Genomic DNA, 23,350 nt, shown 5'->3' with positions numbered 1-23,350 from the left:
GGGGACAGCTGGGAGGCATTGTTGGTTCTAACTGCCGGTCTTCTTTCATCATTCTGCATGAACTCTTTTGAAAGAAAAGAATTATTAGGTATATATGGGTAATTTTAATCCCAGACAAAAAGTGGCCATAAACAAGCACATAATCGCCTACTATTCAGGAAGGGAGGGACGCCTGGGTTGCTCAGTGGTTGAGTGTCTGCCTTGGGCTCAGGACGTGATCCCGGGATCCGGGATTGAGTCCCACATGGGGCTCCCTATGGGGAGCCTGCTTCTCCCTCTGCCTGTGTCTCTCATGAATAAATAAATAAATAAAAGGAAAGGAAAAAACTCACACCTGTCTCTCCAATCCTAAAAATATACAACAAGGGATGCCTGGGTGGCTCAGCGGTTGAGCATCTGCCTTTGGCTCAGGGCGTGATCCCAGAGTTCCTGGATGAATCTTACATTGGGCTCCCTGCATGGAGCCTGCTTCTCTCTGCCTGTGTCTCTACCCCTCTCTCTCTCTCTCTGTATCTCTCATGAATAAGTGAAATCTTTTAAAAATAAATTAATTAATTAAAATAAAATAAAAATATACAACAAAACCATGGGGGACCTGGGTGGTTCAGTGGTTGAGCATCTTCCTTCAGCTCAGTTCACGATCCTGGGATCAAGTCCCACATTGGGCTCCCTACAGAGAGCCTGCTTCTCCCTCTATGTCTCTGCCTCTCTGTGTCTCTCGTGAATAAATAAATAAAATCTTAAAACAAAACAACCCTAGTCTCTTTATATATATTTTTACCTATTTATACACATACACAGAGAGCAATACATTTACTCATTACTCTGAAATCTGCTCACTTATGCCTTTTCCATATTTCTTCACAAACATCATCTCAGTCTAACCAACACTTCTCAGTTGACGAGGAAAGCGCTTCGGTAGCTTTGCATTGAACCTGAGGAGCCGCCACACTGCTGTCCACAGGGACCGCACCACCTGACATCTCCCCCCGCAGTGCCCAGGACTTTCCATCGCTACCTCTCTCAGGTAGGTGTATGCAGCAGCACCTATGACTTTCTATCTGTTCTGGATTCCAGCCATTCTCCTGGGTGTGAGAGGGTATCCCGCTGTGGTCTGATTCACATTTCCCTCAGGATTAAGGATGCCGAACACCTCATCATGTGCTTGTTCTGGGCATCTGGGTGCCACCCTCAGAGAAATGTCTACTCAGCTCCTTTGTTCACTTTTAAACTAGGAGATCCTTCTGTCTTTATATGTTCTAGATATCAGATCCTCATCAGCGGTGATTTGCAAGCACTTCCACCCATTTCTAAGGGTGTCTTCACTCTCTTGGTAGTGTCCCTGAATGCACAAACAGCTCTAATTTTGGTGAATCTAACTGATTCAGTTGGTTTTTCTTCTGCTGCTTATGCTTTTGGTGTCATAGCTACAGTCTTTTAAACAACATAATTTTCTTTGTGCAAACTAAAATATTAAATACTTTCTTTCTAAATCAAGCTTTTGATAAGTCACATAAAGGAGGAGTCATTACACTCAAAGTCTAAGAGGGGAGTTAAAAAGAGAAGGCAGGCCACTGACCTGTTTGCGGGACCTCATGGCTGCTTCTTCCAATGTTTCTGCAGCTTCAAATTTGCCTTGACGTCTGTAAAGTGCCCCAAGGTTTTTCAAAGTAGTTGTAACAGTTGGACTATAAGAAAACAAAGGATACAGAGAACTATTAAATACAAGTTTTAGAACTACTATCAATAACACTAAACACTATCCTCTAAAGGACTAACAGACTTATGTTTGCGAGAATTCTTTAAATTTCTTACACTGCTTCTTTTGACTGTAAACTCTAGTTTTTTCTTCCTCATTTTTTTCTTAAGCTGACTCCACACCCAGCAGGGAGCCAAACCCAGGGCTTGAACTCACGGCCTTAAGGATCGAGACCTGAGCTGAGATCAAGAGTCAGATGCTGGGAATCCCTGGGTGGCTCAGCGGTTTAGCACATGCCTTGGCCCAGGGCGTGATCTGGAGTCCCGGGATGGAGTCCCACATCGAGCTCCCTGCATGGAGCCTGCTTCTCCCTCTGCCTGTGTCTCTGCCCCCACCCCCATGTCTATCATGAATGAATAAATAAAATCTTAAAAAAAAAAAAGATGGTTCACTGCCTGAGCCCCCCCCCCCCCCCCCCCCCGCCCCAGGAACTCCTCTAAAAATTTCTTCAATCCCAAAGGATGCCCTGCCTTGTCCCTCTCTGAAGCTTCCCTCTGCACGGCCAGTGGGATAGGCTCATGTCAACAGAGATGTCTGTGCTGGCTCTGTGTGGTGACCATCACAATTCCTCTGGAGGCAGAACTTACTATGTGTTGGACAGTAAACAGGACAAGGTGTTTCTGGTGTTGCTATTCACCTCCTGTCCTGTCCACAAGGAGAGGGAAGCAGAATGTGTGAGCGGGGTTGCAGGCAGAGTGAGTATGCACAGGGATGGAGCACTTCTGCACCCCTGACAGCAGTCTCACTAAAAACCCAGAAATAAACCTACGTCCTTTCAGTACATATTAAGTCCTCAAAAGGCCACTCTTCTTGCTAATGATCATTGCTTAAGGTAGAGAAATAAAGAAGCTATGCCCTATGTCTGAGACAATTACACAGTAGTAGTAAAAATAAACCCTATAAATTTCAGTTTTTATGGTAAGTGCTATGGGGAACCCAGAAGAGGGTTCAGATCATTTTCCTGAACAGATGACTGGTAAACTGGTCCTCTAGGTGGAGTTACAGTTAAGAAAGGGAAAAGTCCTCCAGGAAGGTGTTACAGTCAGGAGAGGAAACAGAGGTGTGGGCAGCAGAGGCTCACAGGGCCAGCAGCCAAGACCTCACGCTGCCCTCTGCACACCCGGAGGCCCTGAGGGCTGCAAAGACGAGAGGTGCAGGGGAGGGTGAGGCTCACATTTGCAGAAGGCTGGCCTGCCTCCTGAGTCTGCTCGAAGGATGGTCGCCCTGAACACCACCTCCCTACTCAGTTACCCCTTCTCCTGATTTGGCAGTTAGCCTCAGGCAAAGTCGGGCTAATGGACAGAACTCAGATTTCATCCATGTTGTGGTGAGTTGCATGCAGGTACATTACCTCCTCCACAAAGTTACAGGGTTTTGCCTGGAATCTGGGAGCCACATGGGACTATGCATGCGCAGGAATTTTCCCTGCTCATTCACTCACAAGCTACCCATAAAGCACTAACACCTTCCAAGGCAGTTCTATTTCTTCAGATAAAAGGACATACCTATCAGGGCACCCAAGTGGCACAGTCGGTGAAGTGTCTGACTCCTGATTTCGGCTCAGGGTTGGGAGATTGAGTCCCGCATTGAGCTCTGGGATCTGCCCTCAGTGGGGAGTCTGCTTCCCCGTCTCTCCTTCCTCATCTGCCCCTCCCCCTGTTCACTTGCTCTCTTGCATTTTATCTAAAATAAACAAATAAAACCTTTAAAAAAAAAGAAAAAAAGACATACCTATCAACTTTGCAGGCTTTGTACCAGCCGCCATACTCTCCAAAAGATGTCCCGTCCTTTTGCTTTCCCTAAATTATAACAAATGAGTCATTATCTTTAAAGCAATATATCAAAATCAGAAAATTCCTCAAAATAGTGTATTCTTACTTTGCATTCTTCTCTTTCTTCAGCGTGCATCCAAATGGGTTTATTTTCGTCTAGGGGAGAAAAAAATAACATACTATAAAATTGAAGCTTAATAGGGCACACTGAGTAGAGGCTGTCAAGTTTCAATGGTTGCAAGGTTTTTAGATGTTATTTCTTACAGCTTCAACAGAAGTAGTTCACAGTGGAGCCTAGGAGAGTAGAAGAAACAAACAGATGAGCGCTCATGTGCAGCGCTGTGAACAGAAGACACACTACCCAATGTACCTAGATAGGGCAGGCACTGTCAAAGAAGCTGACAAACGGGGCAGCCCCGGTGGCGCAGCAGTTCAGCACCGCCTGCAGCCCAGGATATGATCCTGGAGACCTGGGATTGAGTCCCGCGTCAGGCGCTCTGCATGGAGCCTGCTTCTCCCTCTGCCTGTGTCTCTGCCTCTCTCTCTCTCTGTCTCTATGAATAAATAAATAAAATCTTAAAAATCTTAAAATCTTAAAATCTTTTTTTTAAAAGAAGCAGCTGACAAATGCTGTGGCCCCTACAATGAAACTTTTAATGCTAGAATCCTCACATATGCTTGGGAATGTTTAGAATTTGAAAATGCTATCATTAAACAAAAGTCTAAAAAAAAAAGGGTAAGATGCAAGGAGCCAAAATAGAAAAAGATACTAATCAATATTCTCTTAAAGTCTCCTTAATTTTTAAGAACCTTAACCATGCCATTCCATCCAGTTTCTAGACAACCCTTGTACCCACACCATGGAGGATAAGCAATCACAAAAGTGAAGTTTCTGAAAATACTTTTATGACATGAAAAACGCTTGAGGTACAAGTATGAAGGAAAATAAGTATGTGGGACTATATATAAAGTATGGTTTTAAATATGTAAATTAATCAGCACAGAAGGAAGGAGAGACACTACGATCGCTAAAAGCTGTATCTGGGTGTTGAAATCATGGGTGTTTTTCATGTTCCATCTATGCATGAATTTTCAAGGTTTCCTACGAGGACCTATTTTAGGTTCCAGAGGAAGAAACCTGTGCTCACAGCCGGTCTAGCCACTAACTACCAAACCATGGACAAATCACTTCTCTACAGTGTCCTCACTCCTAAAATGGGTGAAGGTTAGACCCACTTCACCAGACTGTTCAGAAAATTAGACATGATTACACACTGAGACTGCCTGACAGAAAGACTAATGTGTGGCTATTTTTATAATTATTACTTGCCATGTTATAGGATAAAACAAAAACTTGTCTCAAATATTGGTTTTGAGAGAGTGAACAGTATCTGAAACTTACTAACACTGTACAGTTTTAGTTTTATCTAACTAAAGTAATTCCATTGCTACAATACCTAAGTATGCAGCAAGCTAACAGAGCACAACTCCCAGACAACACAACAGGTCACATACATCAGCGTGCACCGAGCAGCAGGGGCCCCGTGAGGCCGGAGGTCACACACCGATGACAACAGGACACATCGTCATCTTGCCTAAAGAAAAGATACCTTCTGTCCTAGGCTTTAACATTTGTATGGAGGGCAAGTCCAAATATAGGAAAACTGCTTTCTTTTTTTTTTTTTTAAAGGAAAACTGCAGGATCCCTGGGTGGCGCAGTGGTTTGGCGCTTGCCTTTGGCCCAGGGCGCGATCCTGGAGACCCGAGATCGAATCCCACATCAGGCTCCCGGTGCATGGAGCCTGCTTCTCCCTCTGCCTATGTCTCTGCCTCTCTCTCTCTCTCTCTCTCTCTCTCTCTCTCTATCTGTGACTATCATAAATAAATAAAAAAATAAAATAAAATAAAATAAAATAAAATAAAATAAAATAAAATAAAATAAATAAAAAAAATAAAGGAAAACTGCTTTTAACTAGAACCCAACTGGACTTCATGCTACTATTTTTAGCAAAGAGCAGCTAGCCAATCATAAGTATTTCTCCAGAAGAGACTTTTTTAAAAGAAGTATTAGGAAATGCTGTAGAATCACTAGAAAATCCACACAGCCTCTACAGTTTGGTGAGGATCCGTGGCCCCATCCTGCAACAACTCCAAACAAAATCCCGGGGATCCCTGGGTGGCTCAGAGGATCCTTGAGTGGCTCAGCGGTTTAGCACCTGCCTTTGGCCCAGGGCGTGATCCTGGAGTCCTGGATCGAGTCCCACGTCGGGCTCCCTGCATGGAGCCTGCTTCTCCCTCTGCCTGTGTCTCTGCCTCTCTGTCTCTCTCTCTCTCTCTGCCTGTGTCTCTCTCTCTCTCTTTCATGAATAAATAGATAAATCTTAAAAAAAAAAAAAAATCCCTGCTCACAGGGTGAGCTTGGGGCATTGCTATATTCTGAGAGTAAAACAGATTTACTACTGTTCCACTTACCAATGGAAAGAAAAAAAAACTAATACACTTGAAAGATTTTTCAAAAGTGACTTCTAGAAATTCTCTATAAATGAAAACATTAAGCAAAACATCTCTCCCCATGCATCCTGAGGTTTCCTGCAGACCAGTAACAACTGTCCTCATTCCAAATGCCTTATGTAACCCAACGCAGTGGGAAATGCCTTATGTGACAAATATTGTTTTATTGAGCAATTTAAATCTTGTTATTTATTCCAAAACTGTATACACAGGCAGCCCGGGTGGCTCAGCGGTTTAGTGCCAGCTTCAGCCCAGGGCGTGATCCTGGAGACCCAGGATCAAATCCCATGTCGGGGTCCCTGCATGGAGCCTGCTTCTCTCTCTGCCTGTGTCTCTGCCTCTCTCTGTCTCTCATGAATAAATAAATAAAATAAAATAAAATAAAACTGTATACATTAAGTACCTATAATACTTTAAGGAATACAGAGACGGGCCGTGGCTCTTTTAAACAAATATCCCAAGGGGCCTGAGGTAGGGTCAACCATTTGCATTTCTGACAGGTCCCATGTGGTGCTGATGCTACCGGTCCCCACTGGCACTTTGGGAACCAGGATAATAGAACAATTCCAGAAAGTCTTGATGCCTCCAAAGAGGCTTTCTAGAATTAGTGGTTGGAGCTGTGCATGAAGCCAGCCTGGACTCGAGAGAGGGCAACACAGGAAGACAGGGCAGGTGGCCCATCACCTCTCACCACAAGGCATGTGACCCCTCAGAGTGTGTATGTAGGTCAGGGCAAGTAAGCAACCATTCACCGTGTTCAATGGACGGTAGATGAAGGAATGAATGAACCTATGGCCTCCCAGACTGCCATGTCCTCTTCTCCAAGCACTATGTGCAAAATCATTTCTAAAATTCCAATTAAATTCTACCCTGAAAATACGGTGATGACTTGGGTGTTACCAAGTTCCAGCAGGAAATGAGTATTTCTAGTGCATCCTAACAACTGCATCTGCTTGGAAGCACCAATACAGTTCTTACCATCTACAGAACCAAACTCCCTTTCATGTGCACGAGTAAGAATCTCTTTGTACAGTGTTTCTGCTTGCTTGAATTTTCCTTGCTTCAGATAGCAGGATGCCTTAAAATAAAAGAAAGAACTTAGTAATTTCATATGTAAATGAAACACACATTCTTATCTACAGGTTAAACAACAAAGCTCAGAGCTCAAAAAAAGGGAGCAATTCTGGCTCTACCTACACAGTGTACCTCTGTCAACATACCAGGTTATTTTTCGTTTTGGCCACGTTGGGGTCATCAGGCCCCAGTTTTGTTTGGTAGATCTCCAGAGCTCTTTGATAATAATATTCGACTTCTTCGTACTTGCCCTGATTCTGGCACAGTAAAGCCAAGTTGTTTAACTGCTTGGCAACGTCAGGGTGATCCTTCCCCAAAACCTGGGAACAAAAAAGAGTGTATTAGAAACACCCATCTGTGTCAGTGCTATCCAATCCATTCTATACCTACTATGAGAAGGATGCTTCTTTTTTTTTTTTTTTTTTTTTTTTGACTATTATAAAAGTTTATTTAACAAAAAAGTTCAATATGAAAATGCAGGTGACCTGATTTTTTTTTTTTTTTTTTTTTTTGATTTTTATATTGTAGTAAAACAGGTACTATGGACAGGGGACATGTGGAAGCAGTTTTCTTCTTCTGATGAACACATCCATTGTTTATACTCGTTCCAAGGCTTCTAACATGATGATGCTATTTCCTCGTATTACCACCATTCCAATATTGTTCTGTTGCCCGCTAGTTGCCATCTCCACACATTCATCTATCACAAGATTCATGAACGGATCGAACCCTCGCAATATTCCTTGGACATGTCTGCCACCATTTAATTTCAATGATAATTTCTTGTCCATAAATTTTTTCAACTCGGGAGGGTGAGCCTTGCTCATGGCGCCGACTCGGCGAGCTCGCAGAGGCCTCCACACGCCTGCCTCGAGAAGGATGCTTCTAAACACAAACATCGCTGTGCCTGATGTCCAGGTACACAGCGGGTCCTGTCCCTGTGCTGTGCACAAATAAAAAAAGCTAGAACTCATACTCTTGGCTGGCAGGAGGAACTGTACTGATTTCCCTACATGCACTCAACTTCCTTTATCTTTACAGTAACCCCACATGCACACTAGCACAGGTGGCACGCAGCCTGAAACCAGGAAACAGCTGCACAAAGACTACATTAATGTGACTACAAGTTCTGGAAGAGCACTTGCTGACTCCAGCTACTGCCCAAGATGCCTTCCTACACGTGCAAGCCTTCAAAGAGAATTTCCAGCTCTAGCACTTGGCCCACTTATCCCTTCCCACTAAGACCTGGCTGTCCTTTGCATTTACCCTAAACCACTTCCCCTCACAGTTCAAACACCACCTTCAGGGCTCTTCAAAGTCATGTCCCACATGCCTGATTTCCTTCCCCCAGCCCACCCAACCACGGCCCCCTCTAAATGATCAACCCTCAGGGTCTTTGCCAAACCGTCAGAAGGGATGCCTCCCTATATGTGACTGGGGAGCTTCAGCCTGTCTCCACCCATGTAACTCACAGGCACTGTGGTTTTTTTCTTTCTTTCAAGTATCACTATTCAAAACCATCTTATTCATCTGTATAGTTCATCATCCATTCTAATGTAAGCCCTCAGAGTGCAAATTCTGTCTCCTTCACCAATATAACCTCAGCAAAAGTGCTGACTCAGATGAGTAAACACTAAATCACCTAACTAGTACCTGGAACAAGTGATTCATTCTCTCAACTTGGTGCCTCCCTTTACTGATGTGGTCGTCAAGGAGGCATGCCGCCTGCCTCTCCCTGCCTGCGGAACTCCATTCCAACACTGGGAAGCCATCCCGTGTGCCCCCATGCCTGGACAAGCCCCTCCTATACACACTCCCAGAGGTCCATCCCGGAAGTCTGCACAACCTGTGCCCCAGGGAAGGAGTGGGCATTCTGATTTGTGAATCACTGGCTCTAACCAACCAGGGGCCCCCAAATCCTCTGCACACATCGCCAAGTGAGTGAATGAAGGTAATTATGCATAAATGAACCTGGCAGATCACTGTATAGAGTTCATAGTCCTTAATTTGATACTTATGTGTTCTCCTTGAATTTATCCCCAATCTGCTCAAAATCTGACCATTTTAATTCATAAATATCATGCAGATGATAGCATGAGAAAAATTTTCCTGCATGATTTCATGATGAGCCCCTTTCCCAATTCCCTGCCATATGACTGAAAAATAAACGATCTTGCAGTATCACTGGTAAATAATCACAAAAAATACCAACTTAAAATACTACCCCTAGTCATTCATGGCACTTAACCACCCAAGCGCCCCCTCCTCACTCCTTTTAAACACTGGTCTGAATGAGCTAACCTGGCTGTGTTTTGTGGGCTGCCCACCTTATCCTTCATCAGAGTTATTTTCAGTAAATGGTCAGTCATGATACATCACAGTGGTCGTCATTCCTCAAAACTTAAGACATGACATGTTTAGAAAGCACAAAATGGGGACGCCTGAGTGGCTCAGTGGTTGAGGGTCTGCCTTCAGCTCAGACTGTGATCCCAGGTCCAGGGATCAAGTCCCATATCGGGCTCCCTGTGAGGAGCCTGCTTCTCCCTCTAGGTCTCTGCATCTCTCATGATTAAATTTAAAAAAATCTTTAAAAAAAAAAAAAAAAAAAAGGAAGCACAAAATGCTACATCTCCAGACAATGTGCACCCTTCCTTCTCCCGCACCTTTTCTCTGATCTCCAGAGCTCTTTTACACAGCGGCTCAGCCTCCTTGTACTTCCCTCTTTTGCCATAAAGCACTGCAAGGTTATTCAGAGTTGCTGCCACCTACACAGAGAAACAGCAAAGAATGGTAAACACCACAAACCGACAGGACTTCAGATCTCACACATTCATTGATACCCAGTGTGCATGGTGAACTGTTCTCCACTAAGTGAAGGCAAAAAAGCAAAAGAGCAATTCACTATATACAGATTATATGAAATAAATTGGAGAATACTGAAATTAAATAATCAATAAACACAATGATCTTAATTTTTTTTTAATTTTGCTGGAAGCCACAAAGCCAACCCAAATATAGATCTGTTTCCAAATCCAGCCAGATTTTAAGAAAAAAACACAAATTCCTTAGAAAAAAATTTACAGAAGTACATGCAATTTGATTAGGATAAAAAAAATATAGTACGTGATCCATTTGAAGTGGTGGTGACAAACAAATTAAGTGTGCACTGGTATATGCTAAACATCAGAGCCACCACTGCTGAAGCTCAGCACTGGTATTGAGTAAGTGAAGACTCCTACCTGTGCCATCTAGTGAAAAGGCAGCTCTTAAACTTTCCCTGTTGAGTTTAATATTAAAATGAGTTGGGTAAAAAAATATATTAGGGAAAATGAAATATAAAAAGAAGGAAAGAACCAGATATACAAACCGCGGGATGATCTTTGCCCAAAGTTTTCTCACGGATGGCCAAGGCATCATTCAGTAGATTGGCAGCATCTTTGTATTTATTCTGGTCTCTAATTTGGAAAACATACATTAAGTATTTTGGATATAGTTTACTATGTTTTTTAAATGTAATTTTGAAATTAAAATAAAGAGAAATAATAAAATAAATAAAAGTTAAGCTTTAGCTATTTAAAAAATAAAAGTCAACTATTAAAACTATTTAAAAAGCTTCAAATATAAAAGAAAAAACCTCCACCAATAAACGCAAACTTGGAATCAGGCCTGATAAGCTTCTGAAGTCAGCCCTCCCCCTCTGGGTCACTGGGGTGATACTGCACCCACACTGCAGAGCTACCTGGCAAGTGCCAGCTGCACGGCACAGAGTACGTGAACCAGTCCAGAGGGTGAGCAGAGCTTCACCTGGTATCAAGCAGAACTGATTCCAGCGTCCGAGCCCAAGCTCTTCCAGTTACTGGCTGCAAGGCTTTGGGACATTAAGCAGCCTCCCTAAGTCCCAATAGACCCATCTAGAAAGTATGTTACCTAACTCACAAGAGTTGCCCTAAGAGGCTAAAACATACACTACAAATATACACAATACACTAAGTTTCTTAATCTGGTACACAATTTGCTTGCTGTTTGCTTAAGGAGGAAGAGGATGTTTCTGACTTCAGTAAGACAGAAACCCAGCCCCAGCCCCTGCCCTTGTTGGTTTTTGTGCTGACAACATGACCACAGAAGACTTATTTGCTCTGCAAGACTGAACGCACATGTTCCTTAGCTGCGTCGTATGAGCAGCCCAGCAAGGCTTCGCCCTGCAGAAGCCAGGTTGCCCTATAAGACATGGAAAGGGCTAACGGGCCTCTGCAACCTCTGAAACACACAAATTCTGGTCATGTGAGATTTTTTTTCTTCAATTACCCTACTACACATGATAAACTGGCTCAAATATTGTGTAATACTCTGTAAGCATGACAGAATCTCAAAAACTACTAAAACAGTTAAAACCAGTAACAGCAACAACAGCCTAAAAGTTTATGGTGGCTAAATGAGGCAAAGTGTACTGAGTGCTTCTCTAAACTGTGACGGGCCCTAAAACGTCAAAGGCTACTAATTAGCCAGAGCAGCAGCACTGGTTCTCAGGCGTGGCCCCAAACTGACAACAGTCACCTCAGCTGGAACACACACCAAAACCCAGCCCTTCCCCCAGAAACTAGCAGTGCAGCCTGCACTAATTTAGCCCACCAGGAAATTCAAACTGAAAATGAAAATAAAAATACGCCACCACATGAGTGAAAATCTTAACAGAAAAATGGGCTAAAATAGCAAAGAAAGATGAATGAAACCACATTAACGAGGTACAGGAATAACCTACGCTGCCCTGGCAGGGATGGTGTAGCCAAAGCAGAGTGGACGCCACCTGCCTGAGGAGTACTTTGGCCTGAGGTACCAGGTATAGACTGTGTGGACTCAAATCCACTTTAGGAACTCATCCTTAAAAAATCCAAAATCTCAGACAAAACTCCTAAAGCTGTTTATCAATATATTATCCTCTCCCCTAAAAGCTTCATTAAATGTCCTCTAACACAAGAAAGGTGAGAGGAGTTAGTTACAGGCCAACCCCACGGTGTGGTTCTGAATGTGAATGCAAATATACAGGTAGCTATCCGTATGTTTAACTTTTGATTTACTCAGGTAACTTCTTAGCCTGCAGTGAAGCCCCAGAATCCCCACCGCCCAGCACAGGGGTAAGCATGTGACCACAGGTGCCTACGTGTGATGACAAAAATCCTACATGCATTGCTTAGTTAACTCATTTACAGTAAAAATATCTAGCGTTGGCCAGAAATTTTCAGATTAGTGCATACAATTTTTTTAAGTTTCATTTATTTGAATGATTCTACATCCAACGTGGGGCTTGAACTCACGACCCATGAAATCAGGAGTCAGATGCCCTACTGACTGACCCAGCCAGGTGCCCAGTGCATACGACTTTTTTAAAAAACCTTTTGAAACAAAACAGAACATTATCTGTCAAGATTTTAAATTTTTTTTTTTTTTTTTTTTTTTATTTATGATAGTCACAGAGAGATAGGGAGAGAGGCAGAGACACAGGCAGAGGGAGAAGCAGGCTCCATGCACCGGGAGCCCGATGTGGGATTCGATCCCGGGTCTCCAGGATCGCGCCCTGGGCCAAAGGCAGGCGCCAAACCGCTGCGCCACCCAGGGATCCCAATCTGTCAAGATTTTAAATGTAAATACCTGTGACTAAGGAATCCCTAAAATAGTTTAACAGTAAAAATATGCAAACTGCCTAAATGTTCATCAACATGGAAACTGTCAAAGAAAGGTCAGAATCATGCCCGAGCCCAAGCACCACGCTGCCCCGGAGGATGGAAGGGCTAACCAAGGGCAGAGCTGCAGATGTGCTCTGAAGGACTCTTTCTTTCTGGGGTTTTGTTTTGTTTTGTTAAGAAATCACTCGTCCTGCCTTTTTGGCTCCCAGAGCAGCGCCATGGTGGTCGGCAAGAACAAGCGCCTTACGAAAGGCGGCAAAAAGGGAGCCAAGAAGAAAGTGGTTGATCCATTTTCTAAGAAAGACTGGTACGATGTGAAAGCGCCAGCTATGTTCCATATAAGAAATATTGGAAAAACACTAGGCACAAGAACTTAAGGAACCCAAATTGCACCTGATGGTCTCTGAAGGGCATGTTTTTGAAGTTAGCCTTGCTGACCTGCAGAATGATGAAGCTGCATTTAGAAAATCCAAGCTAGGGACGCCTGGGTGGCTCAGTGGTTGAGCATCTGCCTTCGACTCAGGGCCTGATCCGAAAGTCCTGGAACCGAGTCCCGTGTCAGGCTCTCTGCATGGAGCCTGCTTCTCCCTCTGCCTGTGTCTCTGCCTCTCTCTCTGTCTCTCATGAAGAAGTAAAATCTTAAATATATATAAAATTCAAGAATTACTAAGGACGTGCAGGGCAAAAATTGCCTAATTTCCATGGCATGGAAATTTCCATGGCATTTTGTCCCGTGACAAAATGTGCTCCATGGTCAAAAAATGGCAGACCATGATTGAAGCTCATGTTGATGTAAAGACTACCAATGGTTATTTGGTTTGTCTATTTTGTGCTGGTTTTACTAAAAAACACAATAATCAGATTCGGAAGACCTCTTACGCTCAGCACCAACAGGTCTGCCAAATCCGGAAAAAAAATTAAGGAAATCATGACCCAACAGGTACAGACAAATGACTTGAAAGAAGTGGTCAATAAATTGATTCCAGAAAGCATCGGAAAAGATAGAGAAAAAGCTTGTCAGTCTATTTATCCGCTCCACGATGTCTTCGTTAGAAAAGTAAAAATGCTAAAGAAGCCCAAGTTTGAATTGGGAAAACTCATGGAGCTTCATGGTGAAGGTAGTATAGTTCTGGAAAAGCTACAGGGGATGAGACCGGTGCTAAAGTTGAACGAGCTGATGGATGTGAACCACCAGTCCAAGAATCTGTTTAAAATTCAGACATTTAGGATCCCTGGGTGGCGCAGTGGTTTGGCGCCTGCCTTTGGCCCAGGGCGCGATCCTGGAGACCCGGGATCGAATCCCACATCGGGCTCCCGGTGCATGGAGCCCGCTTCTCCCTCTGCCTGTGTCTCTGCCTCTCTCTCTCTCTCTCTCTCTCTCTCTGTATGACTATCATAAATAAATAAAAAAGAAAAAAAATAAAAATTTTTAAAATTCAGACATTTAGGGGATCCCTGGGTGGCGCAGCGGTTTGGCGCCTGCCTTTGGCCCAGGGCGCGATCCTGGAGACTCGGGATCGAATCCCACGTCGGGCTCCCGGTGCATGGAACCTGCTTCTCCCTCTGCCTCTCTCTCTCTCTCTCTCTCTGTGTGTGTGTGTGACTATCATAAATAAACAAAAATTTTAAAAAAATTATAAAAAAATAAAAAAAATAAAATAAAATAAAATAAAATTCAGACATTTAATGGTGACAAATAAAAACATATTTGTGATGTTTAAAAAAAAATAAAGAAAGAAATCACTCATCTCTATGAATGGCTGGATTAGTTCACTTCTCTTCACTGAGCTCTTCTCTGTCCTCTCCGTCCACTGTCCCTGTCCTTGCTCGGCTCCCATCTCCATATCCCTGAGATCCTGCCCTGCCTCCAGGCCACGGTCACCATTCTGTCCCATGCACCACATCCAACTGACTTAAGAGACCCAAGCAGGAGGCTGCTTACTCCCCACAGGCAGCCTCCCCGTAGGCCTCCACGGTCAGGCCCGGCTTCGCCCAGCCCACCTCTTGTAACTGCTCCTCAGGTGCTGTCAAGCTTTGCCCAACTATATTCAGGAGCAAACACACACAACATCCTTTACCAACTCCACTTGCTAAAATCCTACTCACCCTCTGAGGCCCCACACAGTGCTCCTCCCATGGTTCCATCAATCCTTCCCTTATCCTCTCAACTAAAAGGAATTTTTCTGTTCCATGAATACTTTTGTGCTATTTTATTAACAAGAACCCAGTCCCCCTGTTTCTATAATTACATATGAATGTAAACAGCCTACTTCTAAACAAGGTCCTAAGTTCTTTGGAGAATGCTATTTTGAGCGCTTCGTGTCTGCCAGGCAACACCACGTGTCACACGCCCTACGATACTCCCCTCAGACCCCTGAGTGAGCACTGTAATTCCCTTCATTTTAGATACAAGAAAACTGAGACTCAGAAAAGGTAAGGGCTCTGAACAACCTCCTGCCCTGTGGCCATCTAGCAGAGATAAAACCTCAATTCTCCTGACTTTTTTTTTTTTTAATTTTTATTTATTTATGATAGAGAGAGAGAGAGAGAGAGGCAGAGGGAGAAGCAGGCTCCCTGCACCGGGAGCCCGACGTGGGATTCGATCCCGGGTCTCCAGGATCCCGCCCTGGGCCAAAGGCAGGCGCCAAACCGCTGCGTCACCCAAGGATCCCTTCTCCTGACTTTAAAGTCAACATTCTGCTTTCTGCTTGAGGACAGGAACCATGTATTCATCTCAAGGGCCTCAAGGGAACCAGCCCAGTCTTACCTATACTTAGGTGTCAGAAAATGCCAAATGGGGACAATCAAAGCAATGAAGAAACATGAATCCTTTAATCCCAACCCACAAAACTGGAAGGGCCACAGCAAACCAATCCTGCCATGTAACTTCTCCCTCAGTCCCCACTTACCCGTACCTGCTCTATTTCAGGTGAGTTCAGCTAAATAACACACACTAAGAGTTCCAACATATCACTCCCAGTGCCACAAGGGCAAATTCCTTAATTCCCTTCAACATGTTCACCAAGGCTCCTAAGCAAGGAAGCATGCTAGAGTGATGTGACAAGTGGGGACACGGACACAAACTGGTCCCCAACTTTCAGGGACACTATTCTGGAAGAGAGAACAAAATTCAAATACATCCTCCCTCCCCCCTACACATACACCAAGCCTAGTGAGCAAGTGCTCTGGGGGGCAGGAGGGTCAGAGGGCAAGAGGAAGCTAAGACTCAGAAAAGAGAGAGCACTAACAAGGCCCTAGGAAGGTATGAAGGCATTTATGGACAAAAGAAACCCAATACACAGACTCAAGAGTTTAGTTCGGCCAGAGTGAAGGATGTATGTGGGCTATAAGGCTGACCTGGGTTGTTCTGGGCAGCATCTGTTCCACAAGTCGGTACCTTTGCTATAGTGCTTGCTAAATATTTTTAATTTAACCCCCTGGCTATTTGAAGAGAAGTGACCAACGAAACTGGCAAAGTAAGCATATACTGGTTTGTAGAAATGTATTATAAGGGAAAGTTCATTAAAAAATACCATCTAGGGGGATCCCTGGGTGGCGCAGCGGTTTGGCGCCTGCCTTTGGCCCAGGGCGCGATCCTGGAGACCCGGGATCGAATCCCACATCAGGCTCCCGGCGCATGGAGCCTGCTTCTCCCTCTGCCTGTGTCTCTGCCTCTCTCTTTCTCTCTGTATGACTATCATAAATAAATAAAATTAAAAAAAAAAAAAAAAAAATACCATCTAGGGGGATCCCTGGGTGGCGCAGCGGTTTGGCGCCTGCCTTTGGCCCAGGGCGCGATCTTGGAGGCCCGGGATCGAATCCCACATCGGGCTCCCAGTGCAGGGAGCCTGCTTCTCCCTCTGCCTGTGTCTCTGCCTCTCTCTCTCTCTCTCTGTGACTATCATAAATAAATAAAAAAATTAAAAAAAAAAAAATACCATCTAGGGCAGCCCGGTGGCTCAGGGGTTTAACGCCGCCTTCAGCCCAGGGCCTGATCCTGGGGACCCAGGATCAAGTCCCACATCAAGCTTCCTGCATGCAGCCTGTTTCTCCCTCTGCCTGTGTCTCTGCCTCTCTCTTTGTGTGTCTCTCATGAGTAAATAAATAAAATCTTAAAAAAAAAAAAAAAAACATCTATAGGTAAAACTAGTGGATAGAACAAAGTACTAACCTGTACACCAAGGCCAGGATATTTAGCATGGTGGCCACATCTGGGTGGTCATGGCCGGAAGTCTTCTCCAGATCCTCCAGGGCCTGCTTGCAGAGCGGCACAGCCACCTCATAGCGCCCCTGGGAGGCGTACTGGATGACCAGGTTGTGGAGGGTACGCAGCCGCGCTGGGATCTCATAGCCACCCTGCTGCGCAGCTGCCGCCGCACTGCTATGCTGCTGTTGGACTGCACAAAGTTTCACTTCAGATGTGCTCAAAGGACATTATCCAAACGAAATCATTTAATTAGACCTTTCCTCTCTAGCTTTGGTCCCGGCTGGCACCTGGCCCCCACAACGTGGGTGCCCACCTACCACCCCCCCGACAGGCTGGGTAACATCAGTAACTTGTCAGGGTGCGGTGATGTGCCCCATGGTGCAGTGAGACTCCTCCCAGCACCACATATATTCTGCTTTTCCACTCGGTAAGAATCCACAGATGACATGTGGATTGTCTGTGCGCGTCCCTGTTTTGCAGGGGCTACTCTAACATACTATATCCCAACAAGAAATTATGCTTCTCTTGGGAAACACTAGGCAATCCCAGGGCGCATGTGCCCCTGGGAGGTAGGCATCATGCACTGAGATGTCCACTAATTATGGCAACTACAGTACAGCAGGACAAACCACCTTCTGCGTGTATGTGCTGTCATTCAACTGCTCCCCCTCACCAACTTACTTCCTTGACCGGGGTCGTCGTCATCATTTGGGAAAAGGTCATCCAGAGGCTCTTTGGTGGAATCAGTGTCTTTGTCCTCCTATAAAACCAACCCAGGATAACTTTAGCCTTACAAGTACTATAACTCTTGAACTGAAAATCTTCAATATAAATATCATTTTAATAAAGTCTTAAACAAGATAATCTGTTTTTAAAATGAAACATAGAATTGGGGCAGCCCGGGGGGTGGGGCTCAGTGGTGTGGTGCCACCTTCAGCCCAGGGTGTGATCCTGGAGTCCCGGGATCGAGTCCTGCGTCAGGCTTCCTGCATGGAGCCTGCTTCTCCCTCTGCCTGTGTCTCTGTCTCTCTCTGTGTCTCTCATGAATAAATAAAATCTTCAAAAAAAAGAAATTAAACATAGAATTAACCACAATTTGGCTTATCCATCAATTTAGCAAAAAGTAATAAAAAGCTTGCTAGATTAGAACTCAAACTCAAAATGCAGGCCACAGGGATGGCCAACAGACCATGCTGGCATTTCCATCCCTTAGATTCTTCAATACATGCTGAAGAAGTTCAAATAGAAAAGGGAAACTCCTGCATTTTTTTTTAAATAGATTTTTATTTATCTGAGAGAGAGCACACAAGCAAACATAAGCAAGGGGCAGGGCAGAAGGAGAAGCAGACTCCCCGCCGAGCAGGGAGCCCTATTCAGGGTTCAATCCCAGGACCCTGAGATCATGACCTGAACCAAAAGCAGATGCTTAACCAACTGAGCCACCCAGGCACCTCTGGGAAACTCTTACTTGAAATAAATTTTATTTAGAAACCAAATATGTCAAAACAGACTACACTGGCCCATCTCCAACTGCCACAGAACTAGACGGCCCCTTCCTTGCTCACCATCTCCACCACAGGATCCCTAAGAGCAGTCTGAAACCTGCCAACTTTTTCTTAAGATTTTATTTATTTATTTATTTATTTATTTATTTATTTATTTATTTATTTATGTATGTATGTATGTATGTATGTATGTATGTATTTATTTATTTACTTACTTACTTACATACTTATTTACTTACTTACTTACTTACTTACTTACAGAGAAAGAGAGAATCCCAAGTAGGCTCCACAACCAGTGCAGAGCCCAATGCAGAGCTAGATCCCATGACTCAGATCCCCTGAGCTCAGGACCAGAGTCGAAATCAAAAGTTGAATGCCCAAATGACTGAGCCACCCAGGTGCCCCTGAAACGTACTGGCTTTAAGTCTGTGACTCGAGTTTCCCCACAGATATCCTACTGGTACAGGGGTAAAAAGCATGACTGTGGGCAGCCCGGGTGGCTCAGCGGTTTAGCGCTGCCTTCAGCCCAAGGCATGATCCTGGAGACCCGGGATCGAGTCCCACGTCAGGCTCCCTGCATGGAGCCTGCTTCTCCCTCTGCCTGTGTCTCTGCCTCTTTCTCTGTCTCTCATGAATAAATAAAATCTTTAAAATAAAAATACAAGTCTGAGTATTAAAAAAAAAAAAAAGCGTGACTGTGTACACAATGCAGAGAACAGACAACAGCTAGACCAAATGAGAAATCAGCATCGCTTTAGGGCAGAAAACATCACTTGCCTCTGGGGGGGTAATCTGAGAATACACAAGGTCACCTTGATAATATTTCTGTCTGGGATGTATGACTTAAATATGCTGAGAGACATGAGACAAACCCAAACTGAGGAACAATCTATGAAGTAACCAGTTTCTGTAATCTTCAAGAATATCTATGTCATGAAAGGCAAAGAAAGACCTTTTTCTTTCTTTGAAAAGATCCTGTTTCAGATGAAAGATGGCCAAGGAGAAGTGACAGCTGATGCCACATGTGACTGTGAACCAGACCCAGACACAGAAATAATGCCATGAAGAGTTCCACTGAGAAAGGAGGACAGTGCAGAGGAGACGAAGACTGTGCCTATGTGAAATGGACTGACTTGAGCGGGCCCCAGATTCCACAGGCACATGTCCCCATGCTAGGGAAACATGCCCAGCAGCGGCACGGGAGTGCAGCATGAGGGACACCACCTACTCCAATGCGGTTCAGAACAATCACTGAGGTACATCTCGAAAGGAGAGGCAGAGTTACCTCACTGTTAGCACTCTTCTCTAACCTAGATATTTTTTCAACATAAAAAGTTCTAAAAAAAAAAAAAAAAAAGTTTTAAAAGCTCTGATTCAACCAGACCCTCCATCATCCAGTATTATATGGGAATCACTGGCTGGCATCAGTATCTTCATTTATTCTTATTCTCACAGGAGTCTATAATAATAGGTCTTTTAAAACCAAATTCAAGAGGAAATTACAGTAACCCTAATAAGACAGGGTGCTGTGGACTAATGCATCCCGCCAAATACCATATACTGTAGCCCTAGCCCTCAAGGTGATGACATTTGGAGGTGGGGCCTTTAGGAAGTAATGTGGGTCAGATGAAGTCATGTGGATGCGGCTGTCACGATAGGACTAGTGTATTTACAACGAAGAGGAAAAGACATCAGATCTCTCTCTCTCTCTCTCTCTCTCTATGCACGCACCAAAGAAGGCTGTGAGGATACAACCAGGAAAACAGCCCTCACCGAGAACCTGATCGTGCCAACACCCTGATCTTAGAACTGTGAGAAATGAGCCACACAACTATGGTATTCTGTCCAAGGGTTCAAACTGATTAAGACATGTACTCTGGTGGTGTGAGAAGTAACATTAAAGGAGACTGCATGGAGGACATATAGGAATTCTCTTTACTATCTTTTCAACTTTTCTGTGAACTTAAATTTTTTTTTATTTTTTTTTTTTTGTGAACTTAAATTTACTCCAAAAAGGTTTTAATTGTTTTTCAGTTAACTGAATCAGATATAAATGGTGGATGAAAAATAATCAAGACTGAGATGAACATCCAAAGAGAGCCAATAGAAAAAGGAGAAAACCAAGATCCTTAGGGAACATTCCAAAAACAAGGTAAGGAAAAAAAAAAAAAAACAAGGTAAGCTAGTGAGACTAAGGAGGAAGGACACACAAGTGAGGTAGCAAGAGAACCAGGTGGTGTCCTAGAAGCATAGGAAAGAGTTTGAAAGAGGGATGCCTGGGTGGCTCAGCGGTCGGGCATCTGCCTTCAGCTCAGAGCATGATCCTGGAGTCCCAGGATCGAGCCCCACATCGGGCTCCCTGCGTGGAGCCTGCTTCTCCCTCTGCCTCTCTCTCTCTGTGTCTCTCATGAATAAATAAAATATTACCCCCCCCCCCCAAAAAAAAAAGAGTTTGAAAGAGAAAAGTCAAGATCCACAGCAGGGCAGGCTACAGAGTTAGTCCCGGTCCGGATTACGGATGACTAGATGGGATGCACACTGAACTGAGGGAGAGTTCCAGCAGCACAATAAGCCTGGAAGCCAGACTCAATGGGTTAAAACATTCAAGAGATCTCAAGCTGGAACAAACCTCATCAAAAGCCTCTTTGCATTGTACCTTACATTTACAAAGTATTTTTACATTTTCTGACCACTGTTCTAAAACACACATACGAAATACATATGGCAAGAATTTGTATGATTTGCCCAGGGACTAGGTCCCAAGACCCATAACTTCTGGTCTTGCTCAATGCAATCACTAGAGGGGAGAGGAAAACACTGACACAGCTTTACTAAAATAACCTACCAACTATAACACGGTTAACTGTCAATACTACATTCCTACCCTACTGTACACTTACGGATGGAGAGATGTCATCATCATATTTTTTTAACTGATTCATGAATTCCAGATGCTTCTTTTCCTCCTCCAGTTGAGCCACAGACTGCTCACTTTTCTGTAATTTCTGCTGTGTATTGGCCAGTTCATCCCGCAGCCACTGATTCTCCTGGCACAGCCGACGAACCTGTGCACGTAGTTTCTGTTTCTCGGACTCAACAGCATTTAGGTGATTGGACAAAGCCATCATAACCTGGAAAGACAGAAACGTTGACAGCACTGCAGCGTCCATTCCACACATCTCACCTCCCACATAGGCAGTCATTCTATGCTTGCAGCTCTAACTTATACTTGCAAATATGTGCTCCAACACAGACAAGTACAAACGCCAATTACCTCCCTTTCCACCCTGTGTTGGGCCACACAGGGGCATGATAAAGAATAGCACATGCTCAGAACATCTACAGAAATGATATGCTGTTCTTCTGTTTGACAGCATCTTAGATGGACTAGGAGTGGACACACGGCTACTCTTCTGACAAAACTGTGTATTTTTGCTTTCTATCTAGGTAGCTCCAACATAATTTCTCAGAGACCCTTTCCCATGTGTAAGAGTGTGTGCACAAGCATGCATATGTGTATAGAGGGCCGGTCACTCTGGGAGGGGCTGGTGATGGAGCCAGAGAATGGCATACAGACAAATCTGTGATATTCCAAAGTAAGGGAAGAAATTTTTGTAGCAAGCCAGCTAGTCAGAATGCACTGATGCATTCATAAGCTTAGGCTGACATCACAAACTCTGGGGAGAGTCTCAGGGGTCTGTCTATGGCGCACCAAACCTGCCTGAGGCATCAGCAAGCTCCTAGGAATACATGAACAATAAGAGCTGGGCAAAGCTGGCTCCAGTATGTTCTCTCTTTAGACCATGCAACCGCCCTTCCCTCTATCATCCACCTATGTTTCAAACTTAAACTCCAGAAGGTGAGGTTCTTTCCTCCTTTTCTTAACCGTAATATTTGTCAAACTAAAAAGTAAGTCTATATGCATATCACTTCTCAGTAACAGAATCTATCATATGATACATTCACAAAAATCAAAGTTCTACAATTAGGTCTGTCACATGGTCTGGATAAAGAACTAAAATCAGAGTACTGTGGAGTAGAACAGTCCCCTCTACATGAAAGAGAAATTAGTGACCCCATGGCCCTACTATGCTTCCTTCATTCGGTGTACATGAGGAAAACCTGGGGGGCAGAGTCAGTTAAGCATTCAACACTTGGTTTCAGCTCAGCTATGATCTCAGGGCCCTGGGATGGAGCCCTGCATCAGGCTCCACTCTCAGCAAGGAGTCTGCTTGAAATTCCTCCTCTTCCTCTGCTCCTCCCGTTCATACTCTCTAAAATAAAGAAATGTTGGGCAGACCGGGTGGCTCAGCGGTTTAGCGTCGCCTTCAGCCCAGGGCGTGATCCTGGAGACCCTGGATGGAGTCCCACGTTAGACTCCCTGCATGGAGCTTGCTTCTCCCTCTGTGTCTCTGCTTCTCTCTCTCTCTCTCTCTCTCTCTCTCTCTCTCTCTCTCTCTCTCATGAATAAATAAAATCTTTAAAAATAAATAAAGATAAAATTAAATAAATGTTAAAAAAAAAAAAAAAGGAAAGCTAAGAAAGAAGCCAAATTCTAGAGTATATGATTTTACCCGAAGTGTGCTAGCAGAACCAAATTTGATCAGGGGATTGGGTTACCACCTAGAGGTTTCTTTTCTTTCTGTTTTAATTAATTTACTTATTTTAGGGGTGGAGGAGCAGAGGGAAAGGCAGAATCTCAAGCCGATTTTCCCACTGAGCCCAGAGCCTAAAGAAGCAGGGCTCGAACTCATTACTGTGAGATCACAATCTGAATCAGACACTCAACTGACTATACCGCCCTGATGCCCCCCACCTAAATGTTTCTAATTTTTCCACCA

At 44.2% G+C, this 23,350-nt stretch overlaps 2 protein-coding genes and 1 pseudogene across 51 annotated transcripts in view; 1 reads left to right on the top strand and 2 right to left on the bottom strand.

Annotated features, from left to right (window-relative positions):
* KLC1 (kinesin light chain 1) overlaps nucleotides 1-23,350 on the bottom strand; it is a 68,289-nt gene that overhangs the window by 17,896 nt on the left and 27,043 nt on the right. For all 50 annotated transcript variants that reach the window (XM_072762451.1, XM_072762430.1, XM_072762455.1 and 47 more), the window contains 10 exons: nucleotides 21,410-21,640; nucleotides 17,686-17,764; nucleotides 16,969-17,194; nucleotides 10,484-10,571; nucleotides 9,780-9,881; nucleotides 7,263-7,436; nucleotides 7,021-7,120; nucleotides 3,638-3,687; nucleotides 3,491-3,558; nucleotides 1,580-1,688 (listed from right to left, as the gene is read on the bottom strand). In XM_072762451.1, coding sequence (XP_072618552.1) covers nucleotides 1,580-1,688; nucleotides 3,491-3,558; nucleotides 3,638-3,687; nucleotides 7,021-7,120; nucleotides 7,263-7,436; nucleotides 9,780-9,881; nucleotides 10,484-10,571; nucleotides 16,969-17,194; nucleotides 17,686-17,764; nucleotides 21,410-21,640 — 1,227 coding nt within the window. The remainder of the gene's footprint in view (nucleotides 1-1,579; nucleotides 1,689-3,490; nucleotides 3,559-3,637; nucleotides 3,688-7,020; nucleotides 7,121-7,262; nucleotides 7,437-9,779; nucleotides 9,882-10,483; nucleotides 10,572-16,968; nucleotides 17,195-17,685; nucleotides 17,765-21,409; nucleotides 21,641-23,350) is intronic.
* LOC112930298 (small nuclear ribonucleoprotein G) lies at nucleotides 7,524-8,004 on the bottom strand. The gene has a single exon (XM_026012671.2). The coding sequence runs from the start codon at nucleotides 7,941-7,943 to the stop codon at nucleotides 7,713-7,715; it is 231 nt and encodes a 76-aa protein (XP_025868456.1). The 5' UTR covers nucleotides 7,944-8,004; the 3' UTR covers nucleotides 7,524-7,712.
* Nucleotides 13,015-14,016, top strand: LOC112930299 (small ribosomal subunit protein eS1-like; annotated as a pseudogene).

The sequence above is a fragment of the Vulpes vulpes genome, chromosome 6 (genome assembly GCF_048418805.1).
Source record: "Vulpes vulpes isolate BD-2025 chromosome 6, VulVul3, whole genome shotgun sequence".
Lineage (NCBI taxonomy): Eukaryota > Metazoa > Chordata > Mammalia > Carnivora > Canidae > Vulpes > Vulpes vulpes.
This window is presented reverse-complemented; position numbering and strand designations above follow the sequence as displayed.

Bases quoted from the DNA above. Each gene is read 5' to 3' on its own strand.
- LOC112930298 (XM_026012671.2), bottom strand. From the start codon at position 7,943: ATGAGCAAGGCTCACCCTCCCGAGTTGAAAAAATTTATGGACAAGAAA.